The sequence below is a fragment of the Sus scrofa genome, chromosome 4 (assembly GCF_000003025.6).
Source record: "Sus scrofa isolate TJ Tabasco breed Duroc chromosome 4, Sscrofa11.1, whole genome shotgun sequence".
NCBI classification, from domain to species: Eukaryota; Metazoa; Chordata; class Mammalia; order Artiodactyla; family Suidae; genus Sus; species Sus scrofa.
In genome coordinates, this window is record NC_010446.5 from 105,528,181 (window position 1) to 105,550,903 (window position 22,723).

The following is a 22,723-nucleotide window of genomic DNA, read 5'->3' on the forward strand; positions in this document are numbered from 1 at the left end:
CTGGCATATTCTAGGTAGAGTGAATAAGATTAACATCTACAGATACAGACATATATGAGAACCCACAAAGGCACACAATGGAAAGAGTGGGCTAGAGCCTATCATGACGAATTCCCATGTGGCTGGAGTTGTAGGATGCATAAGGATCCCAGCATGTCTACTCTCTAGTCTGTGACTCTAAGCAGAAGCTCTAGACTGTGTCATGTAGTAGTGGGGAGGCAGTGAACATTGTAAGCAGGAAGTCAGTAGACTAAGGTGCCCACCCAGCCTCCCAGGAGACTTTCTGTGAGGTACTGTTTCAGTGGGGTGGAACTCGGGGTGCCAGGTCTATATCTCCTGTCTGGAGCCCTCCTGCCTCTCTGACCCCTATTAGTAAAATAGAAGTACTTATAATACTAGCCTTACTTAGTGGGGCTGTTTTGAGGAGCCAATGAGATGATGGAAATAAAAGAGCTTTGAAAAAATAAATGTTTTAATAAGGTGTTTAGGTAGTGGGGCCAACAATAGTATTATTTTAAATATGCTATCATTTCTCTCATTACCACATCTATTCCCCATGAAATTATTTTTTTAGAGAAAAGGAAAAGGGAGGAAGTGGCAGAGCCTTGTTGCAGGAAATAAATAAATACCTGTCTCAGGACCTTAGAACAGCATAGCTTCCCCGACCCTGAAAAGGGCCCTGAGAACAGCCTGGGTGGTGCAGGAAGCAGAGCAGCCAGGCCAACCTCCCTGCGGGCCTGTCAGGGAACAGAGAGCTACCCACAAACCACGAAGCACCCAGGGGGCCCCCGGAGGCACCCTGCAGGCTGGCCTCAGGGCTTCCCCACAGAGGTGGGACACCAGCTCCCCACCCTCTCATGAGGGGGAGTGGTTTCCAGGTGACTCATAGGAACAAAATGCAGAAAATAAAGTAGAGGCGATTGGCATGATTCTAAGCAAGTCAAGCGCCAGGTCCCATGTTGTGTTCTAACTTATCTCAGGATCAGAAAAGGAAATAAAAAACGGCTTGCCTTTATTTCTCTCAGAACATTTATGCCCTTTTCTTTCTCTGTGAGAACAGCTGTTCCTGTGGCTTGACTTCAGAACTAGGTGAAACTACACTGAAATTAAGGCCACTTATTGCTGGAGAGGCGGGATGGAGTAATGGTGATGATCTGGCTTTAAAGACAGATGGGTATTTTATCCCAGCTCCACGATCTTGGGCAAATCACTTAACCTTTGGGGGCCTAGTTCTTCTATTTAAAAAAATGGAGATAATAATGGTACCTGCTTCATGAAGATTAATATATCAGTGCCAGGTGCTTAGAACAGTGCCTGGAAAAATAAGCCCTTAATAAATATAGCTGATATTACATTAATAATAACATTATTTGGTGTATATGACCTTATCACCTACCCTCACTCACTGGCGATTTCCCTTTTTTTTTTTGACCACACCTGTGGCATATGGAAGTTCCCAGGCTAGGGGTCCAGTTGGAGCTGTAGCTGCCAGCCTATACCACAGCCACAGCAACGCCAGATCTGTGCTACACCATTGCTATCATGGCAATGCCAGAGCCTTAGCCCACTGAGCAGGGCCAGGGATGGAACCCACATCATTATGGATACTAGGTGGGCTCATTACCTCTGAACCACAACAGGAACTCCACTGGCAATTTTCATATAACACTTACAGCCTTGCTTGTATCCACTGTACATGGTATTACCCTCTAAAGTTTATCCTTCACACAAAATCTTATTGCCTTACCACTGTGTCCTCCTCCACCCTCCTCCTTGATTAAAAGCCCTCTTCTTCCACACCACCTGCTCCCTGCTTCCCCAACTGTGCCTGGGAAGATCAACAGTCCCCTTCCCTCCTAGATTCTTTGTCCTCAGGGCCTCTCATGAGAAGGAGGCTGCCACTAAATCCAGAAGCCACGGGCTCCTGGGAAGCATGAGTTTGTATCTCAGCTCTGGCACTGGCTCCTCACTGTCCCTGGACTCAACTTCATCAATTTCATGTGAATGGGACCAATAGCCACTTGACAAGGGTGGTGGAGCTCTGGAAGGTAATGTGCCTGGCATGTAGGAGGCACTTGGAGATGATTAAGAGCATGAGCTATGGTACAGATGTGGTGTCCAATCCTTGCTAGTCTTGTGACCCTGAGCGAATTCCTTCACCCCTATAACCATGGGCTTTCTTTGTTGCCTGGGGATAATAGTAGCCCCTACCTCTCAGGATCCTCCTGCAGGTTAAGTCAGGTATATGAAGCCCTCAGAAAGAGGCATTCCACAAGGGTTACCTTTTCAGAATTAGCAACTGAAGGCTCTGCCAGGCAGGATGCCTGAAGCATTGGTGGTGGGGGCTCAGGGAGGGCCGATCTTGAGTGGTCAGTGTCTCCTCTGGCCTCTTCCCTACAGGGCTCTACGTACTGGTTGGAGCAGGGGTCCTGATGATGGCTGTGGGCTTCTTCGGGTGCTGCGGAGCCACACGGGAGTCACAGTGTGTTCTCGGATCTGTAAGTGGGGCAAAGGGGCGAGGACTTGGCCTGAAGGGAGCTGGACGTCTGGCTTCCAGTGCCAGCTCCTCATATCCACTGAGGCTTTGGCACTTACTCCCTCTCCCTCAATCTCACTTTCTCCATCTCTTGCATAAGAATGATATTATCCTTGTCCATCTGGGTCATTAGTGTGAAGATGTTTGGAAGAAAAAGTGCCTACTAATTATTTCACAGTGAGTGAAGCAGCACCAGGATTCCTGTAGCCAGGGAAGTGCTGTTATCTACAAGAAAAGTATTGTTGTTTGAGATCAATAACTTAAGCAAGCACACATCCCTCTTGCGGTTTATTTAACAAGCAACCTCTGTTTTTTGTTTTGTTTCATTTTTTTAAATGCAGGGAGTTCCCATTGTGGCTTAAAGGTAATGAACCCAACAAGTATCCATGAGGATGCAGGTTTGATCCCTGGCCTCACCCAGTGGGTTGGGGATCCGGTGTTGCCGTGAGCTGCGGTGTAGGTCACAGACCCAGCTCGGATCCTGCATTGCTATGGCTGTGATGTAGGATGGCAGCTGCAGCTTCATTTTGACCCCTAGCCTGGGAACTTCCATATGCTGAGGGTGTGGCCCTAAATAAACAAATAATTTTTTTTTATGCAGTAATTTCAGTTAACTGCTATACATCTAGTGCCAGTGTGACCTAAGGAAGAGGAGCAAGAAGAAAATTCTTGCATTTCTCCATGAGGAGTCAGAAACAGCAGTTTTGTTAGGTGGCCTCGCCTTACTCATTGCAATCTTTGAGGTTTGAACTGTGGCTGCTTCTTCTGATCTCTTGCCATGTAAGGTTTCTAGCTCACTTCCTCAGTTCTCCATTCTTCCTCTTTCCCTGTTGCTGAACATCTCACATCTTATTTATCGCTGAACTTAGTTTAATCAGAGCAGACCCATGACATCAGGACAGAAATATGTCCAGAGGAACACCTGTCACCACTTCTCCCACATCCTCAGAGAGGCCTTCCACACACGTAGTCTCGGGTCACCTTCTCCCCAGACCCAGCCCCGTCAGTCACTCTCTATCTCCTGGTCTTATTTTATATCTTTATAGAACCTCTCTGTTCATCAAATATTCATTGAACGTATGGGTGCCAGGCACTGTTCAAGGTGGTGGGATTTCTATATCACTCTCTGAAATTATCAGACTCACTTTTTTATTGCTTCCTCATTTAATAAGAACAGAGGCATTGAGATCTTATCTTCACCACTGTCCCAGCACCAAGGACAATACCTGGCAAGGAGCAAATGCTTAATAAACAATTGCTGAGTGCATTAATGAGTGAATGAGTGAATGAACTACAAGGAGACTAGGAGGCCAAATGCTTCCTGACAGACCTGTTCAAACTAATAACCTTGCACAGTGTTTTTCAAATAGAACTAGAGTCAAAGAAATTAATCAAAAAGGTACCAAATTAATGAAGTGAATATTTTCTCTCCTCTACAGTTTTTCACCTGCCTACTAGTGATATTTGCTGCTGAAGTAACCACTGGAGTATTTGCTTTTATAGGCAAGGGTGTAGTAAGTAAATATAATTGTTTTTTAATGACATTAAAGTATTCTCTTTATGGCAAAGGCTTTGAGAATATTGATACACACAGTGATATTCTAAAGCTAGTTAACCTCCACAATTATCATTTACACAGAACTTTTTAACCCAAAAGTGTGGTTCAGATTTGAGCATATGTGCTTATGTATGTGCATGCATATATGTGCACACATATTTCTGGGGAGAAAGTTGCATAGCTTTTTTTAGATTTATAATGGGGTCTGAGAGGGGGCTTTTTGTTTAAAAAAAAAAAAAGGATCTCTAATTGAAGATAATCCCATTTGGAATGTGGTAGAGGTTAGATCACAGACCCGAGGATTGGGGAAGAACACGCCTTCTCATCCCTTGCTAGCCTGTCCTTGTCCTTAAGGTTTGGCCTGCATAGAGGCCAGGTCATCTTTAAAGACTAAAGCCTGTCCCCTGGGTGCTGGGGAAGCCAATTTGTTAAGATTTGTGCTCAAATTATAGGTGTACAGAATGGGTTATCCGGAGAACCCACAGAGGAAAGGGCCTTTCTAGTTTTAAACATGCAGTAGGAAAGAGAGGAGTGAAATGGAAAAGGAAGAAGAATAGAATCTTAAGTTTACTATATTTCACAAAAATCTATGTGCCACCAATATTGTGTTTACTTTAGATATTAAAAGTGGTAACCATTTGGAATAAGTAAATATCACCTCCCCAGGAATATTTCTGAAGTAACTGGTTATATTTGTAGGTTAGAGGAGTTGGATCTTATGACTTCTTGAAGTCCCATGAACTTGGGGTCAGACACTCTGTGTTTTCTATATTTGAATGCTGAAACAGTTTTCATTGGTCATGAGCACCTTTTAAACCATATCATGAAAAGACTTGAGTACGTGTAGCCAGTGGAGTCCCAAGAATGCACAGGTTCCCACCCTGGCTGTGCATCGGGATCACCTGGGTGAGGCCCAGGAGTCTGGGGTTCAGTGTTGCTGACATCCATCCACGTTTGAGAACCTCAACTCAAAGAAATCTTGCTAGTCTATGAAAATTAAGCTCTCCCCCCCCCCACCCCGCTTTTTAGGGCCACACCTGTGGCATATGGAGGTTCCCAGGCTAGGGGTCAAATCAGAGCTACAGCTTCCAGCCTATACCACAGCCACAGCAATGCAGGATCCGAGCCACATCTGCAACCTACACCACAGTTCATGGCAACACCAGATCCTTAACTCACCGAGCGAGGCCAGGGATTGAACCCTCAACCTCATGGTTCCTAGTCAAATTCACTTCTGCTGTGCCACAATGGGAACTCTGAAAATTATTCTTGATTAGTCTATCCTTCCATCTTCAGAAGTATCTCAGAAACTCCAGAATCTTTAATTTGTTCCATATATGCAGAATTATCTTAAAATATAGATAAACATATGAAAAGGCTGTATTTTTAAAGGGTGGGAAAGAGGGGATTTTTCTTGATTGTCAGGAGAACACTTGAAATTTCCCACTCATATCCCTTCATTTTTCCGGTATTTTTTTCAGGCTATACGACATGTTCAGACCATGTATGAAGAGGCTTATAATGATTACCTTAGAGACAGGGAGAAGGGAAATGGGACTCTCATTACCTTCCACTCAGCGGTAAGTAACTTTACTTCTTCCTTAAAATCACATCTTCTAAATATTATGCATGAGCCAGTTTCCCCCTAATCACCTGGATTAAAAATAAGGATACATTGAGTGAAGTCAGGAAGCAGCAATGTGTTTCAGGCCTCGTGAGAGCCACACTTTGCTTTATATGTAGAACCTAGAAGAGAAAGAGGCCTGACATAGAGTCAACAAGGAGAAGTCAAAACATCACCCAAAGTGACAAAAGAGCACAAACCAGGACACCAGAGGAGCTGCCCCAAAATAAATATCAGGTTCTCTCAAGGGTGGTCTTGTGATGGGACAGAAACAACCATGACCTTTAAGTCAGAGCTGCAGCTCTGCCACTGAACAGCTTTGTGACTGGGAGCAAGTTCCTTGCCTCCCATCCTCACTCAGCCCCATCATTCCTAAAAGACAGGCACACTCCTTTTTTCCTGGGATTCCCTGTGGGAATGGGCTGTCAGTGCAGTGCTCTCAGCTCACACACAGTTCATCAAGGAAGGCTTCCAGGGCAGAGGGGCCAGACCAGAATCATCCTGATTTCTCAACCACTGTGACATGGAAAAGTAGCTATGAACTTCTGGCCAGGTGTTTCCAGGTAGTCCAGTTCTTGTCTGTCACAGATCTGCCCTGGAAAGTGCCAACCATTTATTTATCCTGTTCTACCTCAGATACCCCAGGGACGTCAAGCAGCACACAGGTTCCTTTGTCTTTGAAGGGCAGCCCTAAGGCAGGACACCTGTTGGATGGCCGGTCTTTTAGCTGCTGGGGTTTTCTGTGGCTACTTCTCCTGTCTGTCCCAGATTGTCCCCAGTTAATGAGCCTTTCCTGAAGCTCATACTTTAGCTACTCAGTAGGGCTGAAAGAATCTGAAGACCCAACTCCTGTTTGAAAAACAGCAGTTAACACAGACACTGACAGCTAGCTTCTTGCCTCATTTGGGTTGCCTTTAGTCACTTCCTATCATAAAACCTGGACAACTTTGGTGAAGTCGTTTTCTTGTTTTGCCAGCATGACTCTGTGACTCTTCACACTCTCTTCAGAATAGCTATTTGCGGTGCAGCAATGATGGGCCTCAGAGCTGCTTTGCTGCTTCTCCCTCCTTGTCCTAAAAACTCTTTTCTGCCTCTCTAGTTTCAGTGCTGTGGAAAAGAAAGCTCTGAACAGGTCCAACCCACCTGCCCAAAGGAACTCCTAGGACACAAGGTAAGCTTCTCTACCAGGTTTCTATCGTGACTGTGTATAAAACAGTTCTTGCCCTTGGGGTGGGGGTTGTGATTCTAGGGGGCTTCTTCCAGTGGCTTTTGTGCCTCAGCTTTATTCTATATGTAAAATAAGCAAAACAATGCTGTGTCCCAGTCTTCTGGTACCCTACAGAATAACAGTGTGCTGATTTGCCAGTAATGATGCAAATGCAGTGGCATTAATTAGGCTCACCAGGGCCAGGGGCATGTACCTTAAGAATGCTGCCCCCACCCTTCCATGGGTGTCATGACACAGATAAATGCTTCCTATATTAGTGCTATATGGCAGGCACTATGCCAGGTTCTGAAAGATACATGGTCCTTACCTCAGTGGCCTCGCGGACTAGTCAAGGGAGCTGGTACTGTGCCTGAAGTCTGCACAGAGTACAATGGAGACACAGGGGAGTCAGAGAAGCTTGGCACAGGATGAGATCCTTGAGCTGATTTTGACAAAGGAAGGTCGTTCTGGGCCCCCAAAGCATGAGGAACAGAAGCATGATAGTGTGAAACTCCAGGACTGCAGCAGCAGAGGAAGCGTAGAGGGAAGAGTGAGGAGGATTTCTGGAGAGGCAGGCAAGGCATAATTTTACACCTGGAAGTCTGGGGAAGCCCTTGCTTTTAGCAGAGGGGTAACATAATCAGTTTTGCATAGTGGAAAGAGCACTTGGGCTGCTGGGTGTGATGGGTAGAACTGAAGGCTGAAGACTAATGAAGAGAGGCCACTTAGGTGGTACTTGGGGTCACCCTGGTAAGAGAGGATGAGGAACTAGAGCAAGTCACAAACAGAGTACGGAAGCAACAGATTCAGAGATGTCCAGAGGTAGAATCTACAGGCTTGGTGACTGATTGAGTGTGAGTGGGGTGTGAAAGAGAGGTAGCTATGACCTCAGACTTCCCCTGGGCAGAGTGGGAAGGTAAAGACATGAATACAAAGAAAGGAGCAGACGACAGCTTCAGTTTCAGTTAGTTTTTGCACCTTAGGTGCCTGAGGGACCTACAGGTACTCTGAGCTGAAGACACGGTGTAGGTATCCCAGCATATTAGTGGTGGCTGAAGCGCAGGAGTGGATGGGAACGCCTAGGGGGAGCATGTAGAATAAGGAAAGGTGGGCTGCAATACTCTCATTTAAGGAGTAAGGTGAGAACAAGCAGCCAGAACAAGACTGAGGGAAGAGTCAGAGTCAGGGAGAGTCCAGAGACAGTGCTCCTGGGAAGTGAAGGAGGAGATGATTTATCAGTAAAGTCAAATGCTGAGAAGAGGACAAGGAAATCAAGGCTGGAAACAATGTGTTGGATCTGGTGCTTAGAAGATCCATAATGATGTTTGCTATGCAGTCTCCATTCAGCGGTTAGGAAAGCACAAAAACAATGTGGGGAACAATGTGGAATCTAGAAGCGTCTATATGATGGTCCCTCATGTTCTCATATTTCCTCATCTTACTGCTGAGTTTGTTTTTCACGGAAGGAAACTGGCTGTGAAAGAAAGGAGGGGACATGGGCAGAGCTAGAGGACAGTAATGGAGGGGATTTGTGTTTGTTTAGACTGAAGAATGTGAGCATGGTGTTAGGTGATGAGAGGAAACGTCAATGGAGAAAGAGAAGCTGAATGTGTAGGAAGGAAAGGAGATAAGTGACAGCACAGGTTTCTTGGAGAGATGAGAGAATGAGATCCAGAGCCAGTAAAGGGGTTAGTTTTCAGAAGAGAAGGGCACGTCTTTGGCTTTGATGAGAGAAAAGGAAGTAAGGAGCGGTGTGCCTTGCTCACTTTGTATATTCACTGCGCCTGGTCCTGGATGGATAGGGTGTGTACGTTTTTAGGTGCAGGAGACAGAGACTGGAAGAATTTCTACAGGGTGACTCGAACAAAGGAGCCACTATCTAGAGCCGTGGTTCTCCAACTTTTACCAGAATGTATTGTAATTATTTTTGTGAGTCGGTGTCCTTCTTTAAATTCTGAGCTCCTCAAGGACGGAAAAAACCATGTCTTACTATCTCCATATCCACCACACCATTCCAGTAACTGATGCAAGGTAGATGCTCAAGAAATGTTTGTTGAGTGAATGAAGTATTATAGATGTGAGGATAGTGGTAAGTGTTTCATACAGCTTATGTGAATATTAGAGAGCGCTAACCAAGAGTTTCGCTGTGGCACAGTGGGTTAAGAATCCAACTGCAGCAGCTTGGGTCGTTGCAGAGGCGCGGGTTCCATCCCCGGCCCGGCACAGTGGGTTAAGGATCCAGTGAGGCCACAGTTGTAGCACAGGTCACAGTTGTGGCTCAGATTCAATCCCTGACCCAGGAAATTCCATATGCCACAGCATGGCCATTAAAAGAGAGAAAGAAAGAGAGAGCTAACCACTGTCAAGTAAGAAGACCTGGGTAGCCAAAGGGCAAAATTGGGTTGAGAGACTACCTCTGAACTTAAGAGGACCAAACAGAAGCAGGAGAAATTAATTACAATTACAAGTGATCTTTTCTGCCCCATCCAGTTTTCCCATGGAGGTTCTTTGGACCTGCCCTGCACAGGTCTCCACGGGGCACAGATGAAAGAATACGGCCACTCAACCCAGCCACCATAGAAGAGAACAGTCCTCTAACTCCTGACACCTGGTTTTTTTTGGTTAAGTTTGAACATGTACAGACTTTATAGCTTCTTACTAGGTGGTGCGTATCTTGCATAGTAAATCAGACCAAGTGTGTAGCAAGTCTTTTAAACCATAAGCGACCATCCAAAAGCAAGAAGCTATTACTTGGGGGAATTTTCCTTATTTTTTACTTGCTGAAAGTAAGAAAAGGTCCCGTCAATTTCCCCCAATTTTTAAGTGCCTCAGGTCCTAGAATAGCTTCCTCCAGCCAAGTTTCAGGGCTTTTAAGCAGCCATTGGCCTAAATAGGAAAATTCCACCAAAAGTAGAGGATTATAATTTTCTCCCAGACTGAATTTTTGCTTTAAAGTTATCAGAATGATATCAAGGAGGAATGGTTTAAATGTGAACAGAAGCTGACAGGGTTATCTGTCACAGGATGCTCTGTAGAGGAGGAAAGGATTGGGTCCAGGCAGTGACTCACACATACCTTTGGTTTTTCTTCTTTTTTTTCTTTTCCAAAACAGAACTGCATTGATGAAATTGAGACCATAATCAGTGTTAAGCTCCAGCTCGTCGGAATTGTCGGTATTGGAATTGCAGGTCTCACGGTGAGAAAGTCCCAGAATGTACCTTCTTTGCCCTCTGTGAAGCCTGAATCTTTGCATCCTATTTCTCTTCAAATGTGATATGGCAGTATCTTAGGAGCAATTTCTCATAAAAGTCAAAGATGTTTGTTGGTAGGACATCTAAGAACAAAACTAATGAGATACATCAATGTTTAGTTCTCTAAATTATGATACAAATTTCAAATTTCAATTTTAAACCACTTATGACTTTAAGTTGATCACTGCAATAACTTCCTGTTTTAAGGCCACCAAACTTAAGCAAGACAAGCGATTTTTAACTCTGGGCCTCTCCCTTTGTTAGAAATTTAAAATAACATATCAGGTTAATCTCCTCACCCATGATTTGCAAAAGCCACATAGTATAGTGATTAATAGTGCAAGCTCTGCCATCACACTGTCTGAATTCAACTCCTTGCTCCACAAGCCTGAGATCATGGGAAAGTTTCTTAATTTCTCTGTGCCTCAATTCCTTCATCTGCAAAATGGGGATTTTAATGTACCAATCTCCTAAGATTGCTGTGAAGATTAAGTGGGATAACACATGTAAAGGATTATTAGGAATTAATTCATATGAAGTGTCTAGAACATAGCACTCAGTAAATGCTAGCTCTCTATATAACCTGAGTGTTCCCAAACCCAGAACCCAGGTAGAAGGAATAGCATTTGTGGGGGTGTGAAGCATATTGCATCCGCATACCTGCAGGTGGCTTGGTACTTCTAAGGTACAAAAGAAGGGCATGCAAGAAGGCTATGGTAGGAATAGCAAGAGATGTCACTGGAGAGGGCTGTGTGGTCCACGTAATTGAGGTCTTAGTGTGCTCTTTTGATAGGATGGGCTTTAGCCTTAAGGTAGAGAGTAGCCACTCAGGTTTGGAACGACCTGTAGTGCAGTGTGGAAATAAAGTTGGAGGGAAGAAAGATTGGATAAGATTAAGATTTGAGCCAGTAAAGAGGTGATTTTCATTGTCCAGGGGACGAGTGATAATAGCTAATGCTAAATAGTACTTATTCTCTCTAGCCCTCCTATGTAGATTAATTCATGGCCTAAGCTAAGGCAGAGGAAACGAGAATTGTGAGGAAATCAATGAATTGGCAGCTCTCAGGGGACGCAAAATTCTCCTTTCTGTATTTAGAGCACAGAGGGGTGGGGCAGTGGCTGAAAATACTATGCCGAGGGCCCCCAATCCAGGTGCTTCTCTCAGGCCCTTGGCACCTGCTCTGGGACTAGCCTGATGGCCAGTCTGTTGCTTCCCAAGGACAGTTCTGAGGTAGAAGATTTGAAAAAGTGTTCCATAACAGAGGTAACAAATAGACCCTCCCAACATCTATAGTCTCAAGGAATGAGCATTCTAGAAGTGGACACTCCTGATTCATGACAGTGGCAGGGTGAGCCTGAAAAGTTTCTTTCTGAAGTGATCCCTTTAGAGTACAACCAGGATAAAGCAGGCGTTGCATCTAGCCTTACAACCATGGGAAAGGGGAAATGCCCTCTGTTGGCCATCTTGAATCAGCACCCATAGTTTTCTGCATAAGGAAGAGTTGCACAGTGTAATCAGTTCACAAAATGCCCATTAGGTGTCACCCCTGTCACACACTGGTACTGAGTTCTGTCAGCCAGAAGCGTGGAGTCTTACTTGTGGCTATTCCCTCAGTCTACCCTTTCCCTTCTGAAATAACTGATAATACATGCCTTTTTAAATTCAGCATTTATAGATCCTAGTGTGATGCAGGATGGGATTGAGAAGAGAACCAGAAAGTTATGGTACTGATTTCTTTGAATCAACATTGATAGTAATTTATAAACATTGCATCTACAGATATCATGCCAAAGGCTCTGCAAAATTGGAGGGAAAATGACTGGGGACAAGAAGGATCTTTTGACATCCTTCTATTCAAACCATTTAAGTAGCTATTGGTTTTGCCAAGTATTTGGCTTCTCAAAGAGGTATTTAATAGTTAGAAGGTATCAGTAACACCCATAGTTCAAACACCTCAGTTCATGGTTTGGTAGGACTATTGAGTTAAATAATGAAGCATCATTTGCACTTAAAAATAAACCAGGAATAAAGAGACGCCCATTTTTTCATTTGTGGTCACTGTGGCAAATATTCAAGGCTTTTCCAACAATAGAAAACTATTTAGACCACAAGTGTATTTAAACTAGTGGTTATGAACACATTTTCCAAAGTAAAAATATAAATGAGATCTTGGATGAACCTGAAATATAAAATTCCATTAGTAGTAGTAGTATATTGGTCTTCTATAACTACTAAGAACTACTCCATAAGCTAGAACTAGAGCCCTTTTCTTAAAGCAGAGCCTTATTATATTTTAACAATAATAAAATAGGAATGTATTAACATATAAAAGTACCATTTATTACCAGTAATTATTGTTTATAATCACTTGTTAAATTGAGTTAGACATCCAAGCAGTTTACAATCAATTTTCATCATTTGAATGTCATTAAGAGGTGATTCCTTCTGTTTCAGATCTTTGGCATGATATTCAGCATGGTCCTCTGCTGTGCAATACGAAATTCACAAGATGTGATATGAAGCTACTTCTACATGAAAATTGCAATTTAGAGCATACAAATGTCACAGGAGCTGTCTCCTGACTCATTTTTAATAATCAAAGGACATTAGGATCTAAAATAATTTGCTGTCAATTGTACATTTGCACATGTATGTATGTTTGGCTAATTACTGGCATAGCCCTTGAGTGAATGCCTGTGTATGTTAACTGAGAGCATATTCATGTGTGAGCTGTGTGTTTCTGGTATATGCATTATAAATAATGAACTCTATTTGCTGGGAATTTCTGATTCTTATTATGTGAGAGGAACAACTTATTTAACTCTCAGAAAAAGATCAAAAACCTTTGATAAACTTTTAAAACTTGGCTATTTAGAAAAAAATGATAGTGCATCAGTTTCTCAGATTCTGGCCATAGGAAGTTAGATACAGAGAATACAGGGATTTCTAGTTAACAGAAGCAACAAGCTACAAAAATCGAAAGATCATGGTGCAGTGTTAAAAGTGATTATGTTTGGATTAGGTGCAAGGGTTTCCTGGGATTTTTTATATACATACTCTCCCAAGAATTTAGACCTACGCACATCTATAAAACTAAATATAGCATGGAAAATCTAATTTGAATAAGTCATACTTTCCTAGTATTTAAAAACAAAAACCTCACTCTGGAAAGAGTGTCACAGAGACAATCATGTGCCCTATAAAACTGAGTGTTTTTAGGACTAAAAAACAAAAAGAACTTTTAACAACTTTTTAAGGAAATATTTTTGTTCTTTATATAAAGACTTTTAAATATTGCTTTATTACTTTCCTTTTCTGACTCTGCTCTTCTGAACTACTGCAACAATCATATCCACAAAAGGGCTTTTATCTCAAACTTTTCTGGTGTTTTTCCAGATGTAAGCATAGAAAGACTAAAGCAAGAGATCTGGCAGTTGCAAATTGTGGGAAAGAGAATTTTTACTGGCACTGTATATTTGAAATACCTCATAACTTGAGTTTACATATTTTACTAATTTTTGTATTTTTCTTATTTATTCACCTAGAGAAGTCTTCTTTATAGATTAAGAACTACAATTTTCACCATTTAAAATATACTATATCATAAGCATTCTTGGCCAAACCAAAATAAAGAAAAACATCCTCTGCCAGGAGATTTTGTGCATACAACAGAATCAAGCAAGGAGACAAAAATACTTAGACACAACGGAAATATATTCTTTCTGTGCAAGTTCTCTATAAAAATAAAATGTTCATGTTCTTTATGGTGTTGATGCTTTGTTTTAGGTATGCAATCCCAATTTGCAATCTAAATTGACATATCTGCCCATTTTTAACAACATGGTACATTTAGTAAATCATGGAGTTTTTGAAAATTACATTTTTTTTTTTTCCTTTTTAGAGTCACATCCGTGGCATGTGGAGGTTCCCAGGCTAGGGGTCGAATCGGAGCTGCAACTGCCAGCCCACACCACAGCCACAGCAACGTAGGATCTGAGCCAAGTCTGTGACCACAGCTCACTGCAACGCCAGATCCCTAACCCACTGACCAAGGTCGGGGATCAAACTGGCCTCCTCATGGATGTTAGTCAGATTCATTAACCACTGAGCCACGACAGGAACTCCTGAAAATTACATTTTTTAAAAGGCCGCACAAGAGCAAAAGCAAAAGCATGGAGGACTTTGGAAAACCAAGTAAGTTTATATTCATAGGAGAATACAAATCTTTAGCTTTGCACTAAAGGAAAGTGTACACTCTCAAGAAAATGCTACAAAACTTTTTTTTTTTTTTGGCTTTTTGCCATTTCTTGGGCCGCTCCTGTGGCATATGGAGGTTCCCAGGCTAGGGGTCAAATCGGAGCTGTAGCCGCTGGCCTACGCCAGAGCCACAGCAACACGGGATCCGAGCCACGTCTGCAACCTACACCACAGGTCACGGCAACGCCGGATCCTTAACCCACTGAGCAAGGCCAAGGATCTAACCCTCAACCTCATGGTTCCTAGTCGGATTCGTTAACCACTGCGCCATGACGGGAACCCCTACAAACATTTTGCTAAGAATTAACCATCTGAAATAATCTCACTCCCATAGAGAACCATGTTTCTCCTGCCATATTGGCTACTGCTATGAACTTTGGAGGAGGCTTTTCTAGGAAAAAAAAAAAAAAGTCGTATTGGAAGCAAGCTAAAAATTTAATCATGCATGGCTACTTTACTGTGTCCGTAGCTAACAAAGATTATTTTTAAGAAAATCACTTCTTGAAATAGATGTTGCTACCCTAGCAGTTGAGAAATAGAACATTTTAAGCAAAGAACAAACACTCCATCTCTCTTGGTGGCTTTAGTTCATCTATCTGCCTAAAGAGAGGAAACAGGCATCAGGGCATACTTAGGTTTCTTCCAGCTCGAAATCATCTCGGATTCAATAAAAGCGAGTTTCATTCTATATCTGAATTAACTTTAAAGAAACTTCAGTAGTTAAAAATAGAAGAGTAGCAATCTGTTCATATAGAATTAAAGTATGCCTTTTGGGAATAATTCAAAATATGTGCCATGAGTAAAATTAGAGAATTTCACCTCTGAGTGAGAGTGTGTGTGTGTGTGTAATTTTACATATATATATAAAATCTTGAATATATTTAATCTTGACAATATATATGTATTATCTTGAATATATATCTTTTGAATATATGTGTATATATACACATACACACATACACATATGTGTACAAATATATACACACATATACATTTTTGGTCATGTCTATTTACCTGAGCTCATTTGAGATCAGACCCAAACATTTTCTTAAATGTATGGTGCTAAGGCATACATTTAATTAAATTAAATGAATTAAAACTTCTTAATGAAATATTTTATTTTGAATTAAAATTTCTATATATTAGAATTGCTTGTTTTGTTTATCCTAAAATCCTATTATAGCTTTATACACCCCTTCACATAGTTTATCTAAATGTCTGACTACCAATTAACTCAAACAACGTGGTAAAAAAAGGAAAGAGTAATAACCTTTTCATAGCGTTACTACTGGGAACTGGACTTAGAAGTAACACTCTTGGGAGTTGCTGTCGCGGCTCAGCGGAAATGAATCTGACTAGCATCCGTGAGGACACAGGTTCAATACCTGGCCTTGCTCAGTGGGTTAAGGATCCAGTGTTGCCATGAACTATGGTGTAGGTCGCAGATGGGGCTCAGATCCCACATTGCTGTGGCTTCAACCTAGGCCAGCAGCTACAGCTCCCATTTGACGCCTAGCCTGGGAACCTCCATGTGCAGTGGGTGCAGCCCTAAAAAGACCAAAAAGAAGAAGAAGAAGAAGAAGAAGAAGAAGTAACACTCTTACAAAGTTATTGCATATGGTTATATTCCGTACTATTGTTTCACCCAAATTACACCTCCCTTCCCCAGAGTAGCTCCTTTGTTATCTTTGGTGCAACCTGTAAAATTGCACACTGATACAGAGGCCTGTGAAACTCCCATGCAGTCATCAACAAAAGGTGCTCTCCTTTCCCCTGGGAGCAGCACCAATAGGTTTGGCCTGGTGAGAATGAGGTTCCAGGGGAGATAACATATTTTCCCTTCTGATATAAGTTTACCAAATAGTAAAAGGAAGATACACCCTTTGTGTCATGGGTAAAACATGGTTTCCATGGTCCCAAGGACAGCCACTGAGTTTTCAGAAGATGCACCCCAGCTTTCCTGGATCACCATTCCCTTGAAATCACCAGCCCCTCGATTTCAGCAACCTCATTTTCCCCACTGCTAGGAGGGAGCACTCATGGATCCTTGAAACTAGTCACTTAACTATATCTTTTAGTTTGAACTCATCAAAATCAAACTTGTATTAACATATATTTTAAGAGGCACAAAAAGGTTTCTATTTTCTTTTGACATGAATTTTTTCTATAAAACGTACCTGTGAGGTATTGTATGTAGGTGTTTTTGAGTGGTAAAAAGATGCAAAATGTTGTTTTAATCATTTGTTCGTATTCTCATTTTAACAATGACAACGAAACACATTTCAGGAATCCACTATTCAGATGGTTATCTCCTGAGAATATGGAACACAAAAAATAGAAGTAAAATGTCCTAAATGTTGCAAAGCAAAATCTCTGCTGATTTCACAAAGTTTTTAGCAATTTGCCAGAAACACTTTCAGAGCTTTGGCATTTGTATTGTTTTTGTCCTGTATAATTTATAATGGCTTTACTTATAGTAAATAGAAGAAATTTAAAGAAATAACCAACAAAGTGCCTAGCATACCTGGCAACTAATGAATATTATTATAACTATTTTTATAATTATCATGTTGACAAGTTTCATTAACTATAAATCAAACATGAGTAGTTGTAACTAAAGATAATCCCATATGATACCAGATACTTATTTGAACACATTCACTTGTTGAATTAGTAGTTTTTGATATATTTCCCAATTCTTTTTTTTTTTTTTTTTTGCTATTTCTTTGGGCCGCTCCCACGGCATATGGAGGTTCCCAGGCTAGGGGTCGAATTGGAGCTGTAGCCCCTGGCCTACGCCAGAGCCACAGCAACGCAGGATCCGAGCCGCGTCTGTGACCTACACTGCAGCTCACGGCAACGCCGGATCGTTAACCCACTGAGCAAGGAACCTCATGGTTCCTAGTCGGATTCGTTAACCACTGCGCCACAACGGGAACTCCCCAATTCTTGTTTTAATTTAAAGACAATCTCAATAGCCATAGCTAGAGTTCCTATGTTTTTCTCTGGGCCTGCTCTGCCTTGTAAGATGCAACCCAGTCTAATATTACAATTGTTTTTTACTTTGTTTTGGCGCTAATATTTCGTACATTTGAAAAAATTCTTTATAAGAATGCTGATATGCTAAAATAAACAAGACAAATCTCTATCCTCCTAAGAAGCTTAGAGTGAAAAAATGAAGCAAATATAACTACCATGAGGTAAGTGCTATGATATTCATTAACCCCGAGTGGACCCACTCAACCCTGGGGAGAATGAATTTTGAGAGAGGTTTCCTGAATTTTGAGGTCACTAAATTGAGTCCTGAAGAACCCATACAAATGAGCTGTAAAAAGTAATAGAGGTAGAGAAAAACCATAGATACCTGGGGAAAAACATGCAGGAAGGCCCCGAAACAGAAAAGCGTGGAAACATTCAAAGAGGACATTCAAGAACTGAAGAGGCAAAGGACCCTGTTAAACTGTACTAAGAAGTCTTATGTTTACACAAGTCATTGGGGAGATTTTTAACAAAATCAAATTAATTTGATTGGTTTTAGTCAAATTAATTTTTATAAAATCAAATTTAAGCCTTTTGACTGATCACTTACTTAGGTATAAACAACAATTGGAAGGCAAAGGGCAGAGTCATGAGGATTTCTAACTAATGAAATTCAAGTTCTGCCAAGAAGTAGGCAGATACAAGAGAAATGAGGGAATGAGGAAACTAGAATCATGCCCAGGTTTCTTGGCAGCTGGAGGATGGTGGAGAACAGGAGGAAAAGCAGATTGTAGCAATGATGTAAGTTGGAGACGACTGTAGGACATTCAAGAGAAAATACAAGCAGGCACTAGATAAATGACCCTGAACCCCAGGAAAGAAGTCTGGACTAGAACTATAGTTTAGAAATCTGCAATATAAATTAGTAGTGCCCAGATTTGTAAGCCATCTCTCATGTTTAAGACCTCCATGAGAAACTAAAGTTTAAAAGATTATAATCCTCTACTGTTGTAAATTAAAAACCCCAAACAATTCTTTACTCCCCATTCATTTCTTAATTTCAGATTGGAGTGTCTCTTAACTACCTGCATTCCTTCAGTAGCTGCCATCTAAACTGTCTTTACTGAAATGAGTGTAATTCCTTAGGACAACCAAGGTTGAATTAATACAAATTCAAGTTTCTCATATGCTCTACATTTTTCAGTGTCCACAGAACAATAGGACACATAAGACTATCACAACACTAGCCCTTTTTTCACAAAGTTTACAATCTTCTCCCCTATAGCACCAAGCAAAATTACATTCCCAGAAGAAAGTTTAGTCTAGAACCATATTTCTGTTGCCTGCTATACACTACAGAATAGATTTTGAGCCATCTTAGAGGAAAAGGGTATAACGAAAAGGCATGAAAGGAGAAAATGTTGACTACAGCCTTATTAAGACTGGTTTTAAATGCCACGGATGTATTATTTTGTGACTCCAGGCATGTAACCTCCACTGGTCCCTCCAAGAAAGCAGAGAGGTCAGAGAAGTTTAGGACTAAAAAGTGTCCTAAATATTGGACTATTAGCAAGTCATTGTTTACCTTATTGAAAATAGTTTCTAGGAAAGGTGAGTGAAACCCAAATCATAGCGAGTTAAGAAGAGAAAGAGTGAGGAAGTAAATGGCTAGTGTAATGGGCTTGCACTGGTCTGATTGTTTATCCCTAAAATTCTGTGTTGAAATCCTCCTAATTCCCAATGTGATGAAGTTTGGAGATGGGGCCTTTGGGAGGTGCCTAGGTCATGACGGTGAAGCCCTCATGAATGAGACTGATGTTCTTATAAAAGCGACCCTACAGAGATCCCTTGCCCCATCCACCAAGTAAGGACACAGTGAGAAGAAGTCAGCTGTGAAACAGGAAAAGTGCTCTCACCAGAATATGACCATGCTGGCACCATGACCTTGAACTTTCCAGCCTCCAGAGCAATAAGAAATAGGTTTTTGCCATTTATAAGCTACCTCGTCTGTTATTTTGTTATGGCAGCCCAAAGATACTAAGTCAGGGCTATTTCACAAAGAATCTGAATAAGGATTCAAGGAGAGAGGGGTGCAACTAAGGTTTCACAGAGTCAAGAGATAGTTGTTTGGTTTTGCTTTTTTTTTTTTTTTTTTTTTTTTTTTAAGGATGAGAAGCAATTTGAGGATACTTCATATGGAAGAAAAGGAATCCATAAACAGGAAGCAAGAGAAGATAGAAGAGGAAAAAGCAAGGTCCTAGAGGAAATGAAGGCTGGAACCAGGAAAACTTTTTGAAACCAGTGGGAAAGAAGCTGAATCAGTCAGTACTTTTCAGTTGAAAAAGTCTCAAAACCCAACTCCAGCTTAAGCAGAACATGAAAGTTATAATTTCTTTAAGGGTTGAAGCCGGATTCAGATTAGGTTCAAATGACATCAATAGGTCTCCCTGCCCTCACTCTTTAGTTCTCCTCTGAGTTGGCTGTATTCTTGGGCTGGCTGTTTCTAGGAGATGCTGAAGACGACTTGCAGTGGCTCTAGGCTCCCATTCTAGCAGCTTGGGAACTCCCACAGGCCAAGCACTCCTCTTTGTCCAACATTCACAATTAAAGCCCTGAGACTGACTCCTACCGAAAGAGATTAGGTCACATGCCCATTCATTAATCTGTCAGGCCTGGCCAAATCTAAGTAGCATGCCTATGTCCATTAGCTCCTCTCAAACCATTTGAATTGGAAATGGGGAGGGGGCAGCAAGCCCCCAAAGGAAAATCAAGGTGCAACTACCAAAAGAAGGGACACAGATGCTAGGCAGACAAAGTTGGCAAGTGAAAGGAGGGTAACAGAAGTAGAGAAAGTGAGACAGAGTTGTGTTAAAAGATAGTAGAGCAATTTTTATTGCACTTAAATTCAGACTTGCTGCTCAACAAAGGGGGGAGGGGTAATATTTTATATTAAAAACATTTTTTAATTGAGGTGTAATTGACATACATTACATTAGTTTCGGGTGTAGAAAATAACGATTCAATATTTGTATATATTGGAAAATAATCACCACCATGAGTCTAGTTAATAACCATCACCATACATAGTTACAGAATATTTTTTCTTATGATAAGACCTTTTAAAATTATTCTCTTAGCAACATTCAACTATGCGACATAGTATTATTAACTACAATTGCCATTCTGTACACTACATTCCCGTGCCTTATTTATTTTATAATGGGAAGTTTGTTCCTTTTGACTCCCTTCATCTACTTTGCCCACCTCTAACTCTCCACCTCTGCCAACTGCCTATCTGTTATCTGTATCTATGAGCTTGTTTGCTGTTGTGGTTTTTTCCACAAATAAGTGAAATCAAATGGAAATTGTCTTTATCTGACTTTTGCACTTTGTACATTACATAGACAGGGTCCATCCATGCTATCAGAAATGACAAGATTTCCTTCTTTTTTGCTGATCAATAGTAGTCCATTGTATATATATCTACCACGTCTTTAGCCATTCATTCATCAGTGGACACTTTTTTCCATATCTTGGCAATTATAAATAACACAGCAATGAACATAGGGGTGCATATATCTTTTTTAATTAATGTTTTCATTTTCTTCAGATAAATATCCAAAAATAGAATTGCTTGATCATATGGTAGCTCTATTTTCAAAAAAAAATTTTTAATTGCTTGGCCACCCCACAACATATGGAGTTTCCAGGGCAGGGATCAGATCTAAGCCATAGCCATGGCAAGGCTGGATCCCTAACTCACTGTCCCAGGCTGGGGATTAAACCTACACACCAGTGCTCCAAGGATGCTGCTGATCCCATTACGCCACAGCAGGGACTCCTACTTTAAAATTTTTAAAGGATTCTCCACACAGTTTTCCATATGGATCCACCAATCGATAACCCCACCAATAGATCATATGGGTTCCCTCTTCTCCTTGTTATTTGTTGTGTTTTTGATAATACCCATTCTAACAGGTATAAGGTGATATCTTATTGTAGTTTTTATTTGCATTTCCCCGAAGATTAGTGATATTGTGCATCTTTTCATGTACTTGTTGGCCATCTGCATGAATTCTTTGGAAAAATGTCTATTCAGGTCCTCTGCCCATTTTTTTTTTTTTGGATGTTGAGTTATATGAGTCTTTATATATTCGGGATACTAACCCCTTATTGGATATATCATTTGCAAAATATCTTCTCCCATTTAAGTGGCCTTTTTGTTTTATTAATAGTTTTGCTGTGCAGAAACTTTTAAGTTTGACGTATTTATTTTTGCTTTTGTTTATTTTATCTTATTTTTATTTTTGCTTTTTTTTCCCCATCGTCTGAAGAAATATTTCTAAAACCAATGTCAAAGAGCATACTGCCTACATTTTCTTCTAGGAGTCTTATGGTTTTGGGTTTTACATTTAATTATTTAATCCATTTTGAGCTGATTTTTTTCTATTGTGTGAGAAAGTAGTCCAGTTCCATTCTTTTGCTTGCAGATGTCCAGTTTTCTCAACATTATTTATTGAAGATGCTGTCCTTTCCCCATTATATAGTCTTGGTTCCTTTGTTGTATATTAATTGACCATATATGCGTGGTTTATTTCTTGGCTCTCTATTCTGTTTCATTGATTTTAGTATCTTTTTTATGCCGTTACCATACTATTTTGATTCCCAAAGTTTTATAATATAGTTTGAAATCAGGGAGCATGATGCTCTAGTTTTGTTCTTCTTTCTCAAGATCGTTTTGGTTATTTGAGTTCTTTTGTAATTACATACAAATTTTAAAATTGTTTTTTCTAGTTGTGTGAGAAATGGGATTTTGGAATTTCGATACAGATTGCATTGAATCTATAGATTGTTTGTGTACTATGGATATTTTAATAATATTAATTCTTCCAATCCAAGAGCACAGAATGTCTTTCCATTTGTTTGTGTCTTCTTCAGTTTCTTTCATCAGTATCTTAGTTTTCAGTGTACAAGTCACTTCCTTGGTATTTTACTCTTTTTGATGCAATAATAAATAGGATTGTTTTCTTAATTTCTCTGTTTATTATTAGTGTATAGAAATGCACCTGATTTCTGTGTATGATTTTGTATCCTGAAATTTTACTGAATTTATTAGTTCTCACAGGTTTTTTTGAAGGAGTCTTTAGAGTTTTCTAATATATAGTATCATGCCATCTGCAAATAGTGACCATTTTATATTTTCATTTATAGTTGGATGTCTTTTATCTTTTTCTCTCCTACTTGCTCTGGCTGGGACTTCCAATACTATGGTGAGAGTGAATATCCTTCTCTTGCTCTTGATCTTAAAGA

General features: G+C 40.8%; 1 protein-coding gene across 3 annotated transcripts in view; it reads left to right on the forward strand.

Moving 5' to 3' along the window:
* The window catches only part of TSPAN2 (tetraspanin 2), a 39,023-nt gene extending 25,082 nt beyond the window's left edge, over positions 1 to 13,941 (forward strand). Inside the window, exons 3-8 of one of the 3 annotated variants that reach the window (XM_001927979.5) lie at positions 2,401 to 2,498; positions 3,976 to 4,050; positions 5,576 to 5,674; positions 6,818 to 6,889; positions 10,038 to 10,121; positions 12,632 to 13,941. In XM_001927979.5, coding sequence (XP_001928014.2) covers positions 2,401 to 2,498; positions 3,976 to 4,050; positions 5,576 to 5,674; positions 6,818 to 6,889; positions 10,038 to 10,121; positions 12,632 to 12,697 — 494 coding nt within the window. In that variant the 3' untranslated portion in view covers positions 12,698 to 13,941. Of the gene's footprint in view, positions 1 to 2,400; positions 2,499 to 3,975; positions 4,051 to 5,575; positions 5,675 to 6,817; positions 6,890 to 10,037 lie in introns of all 3 variants that reach the window. The other 2 variants (XM_021089999.1, XM_005663555.3) reach the window with 2 other exon arrangements.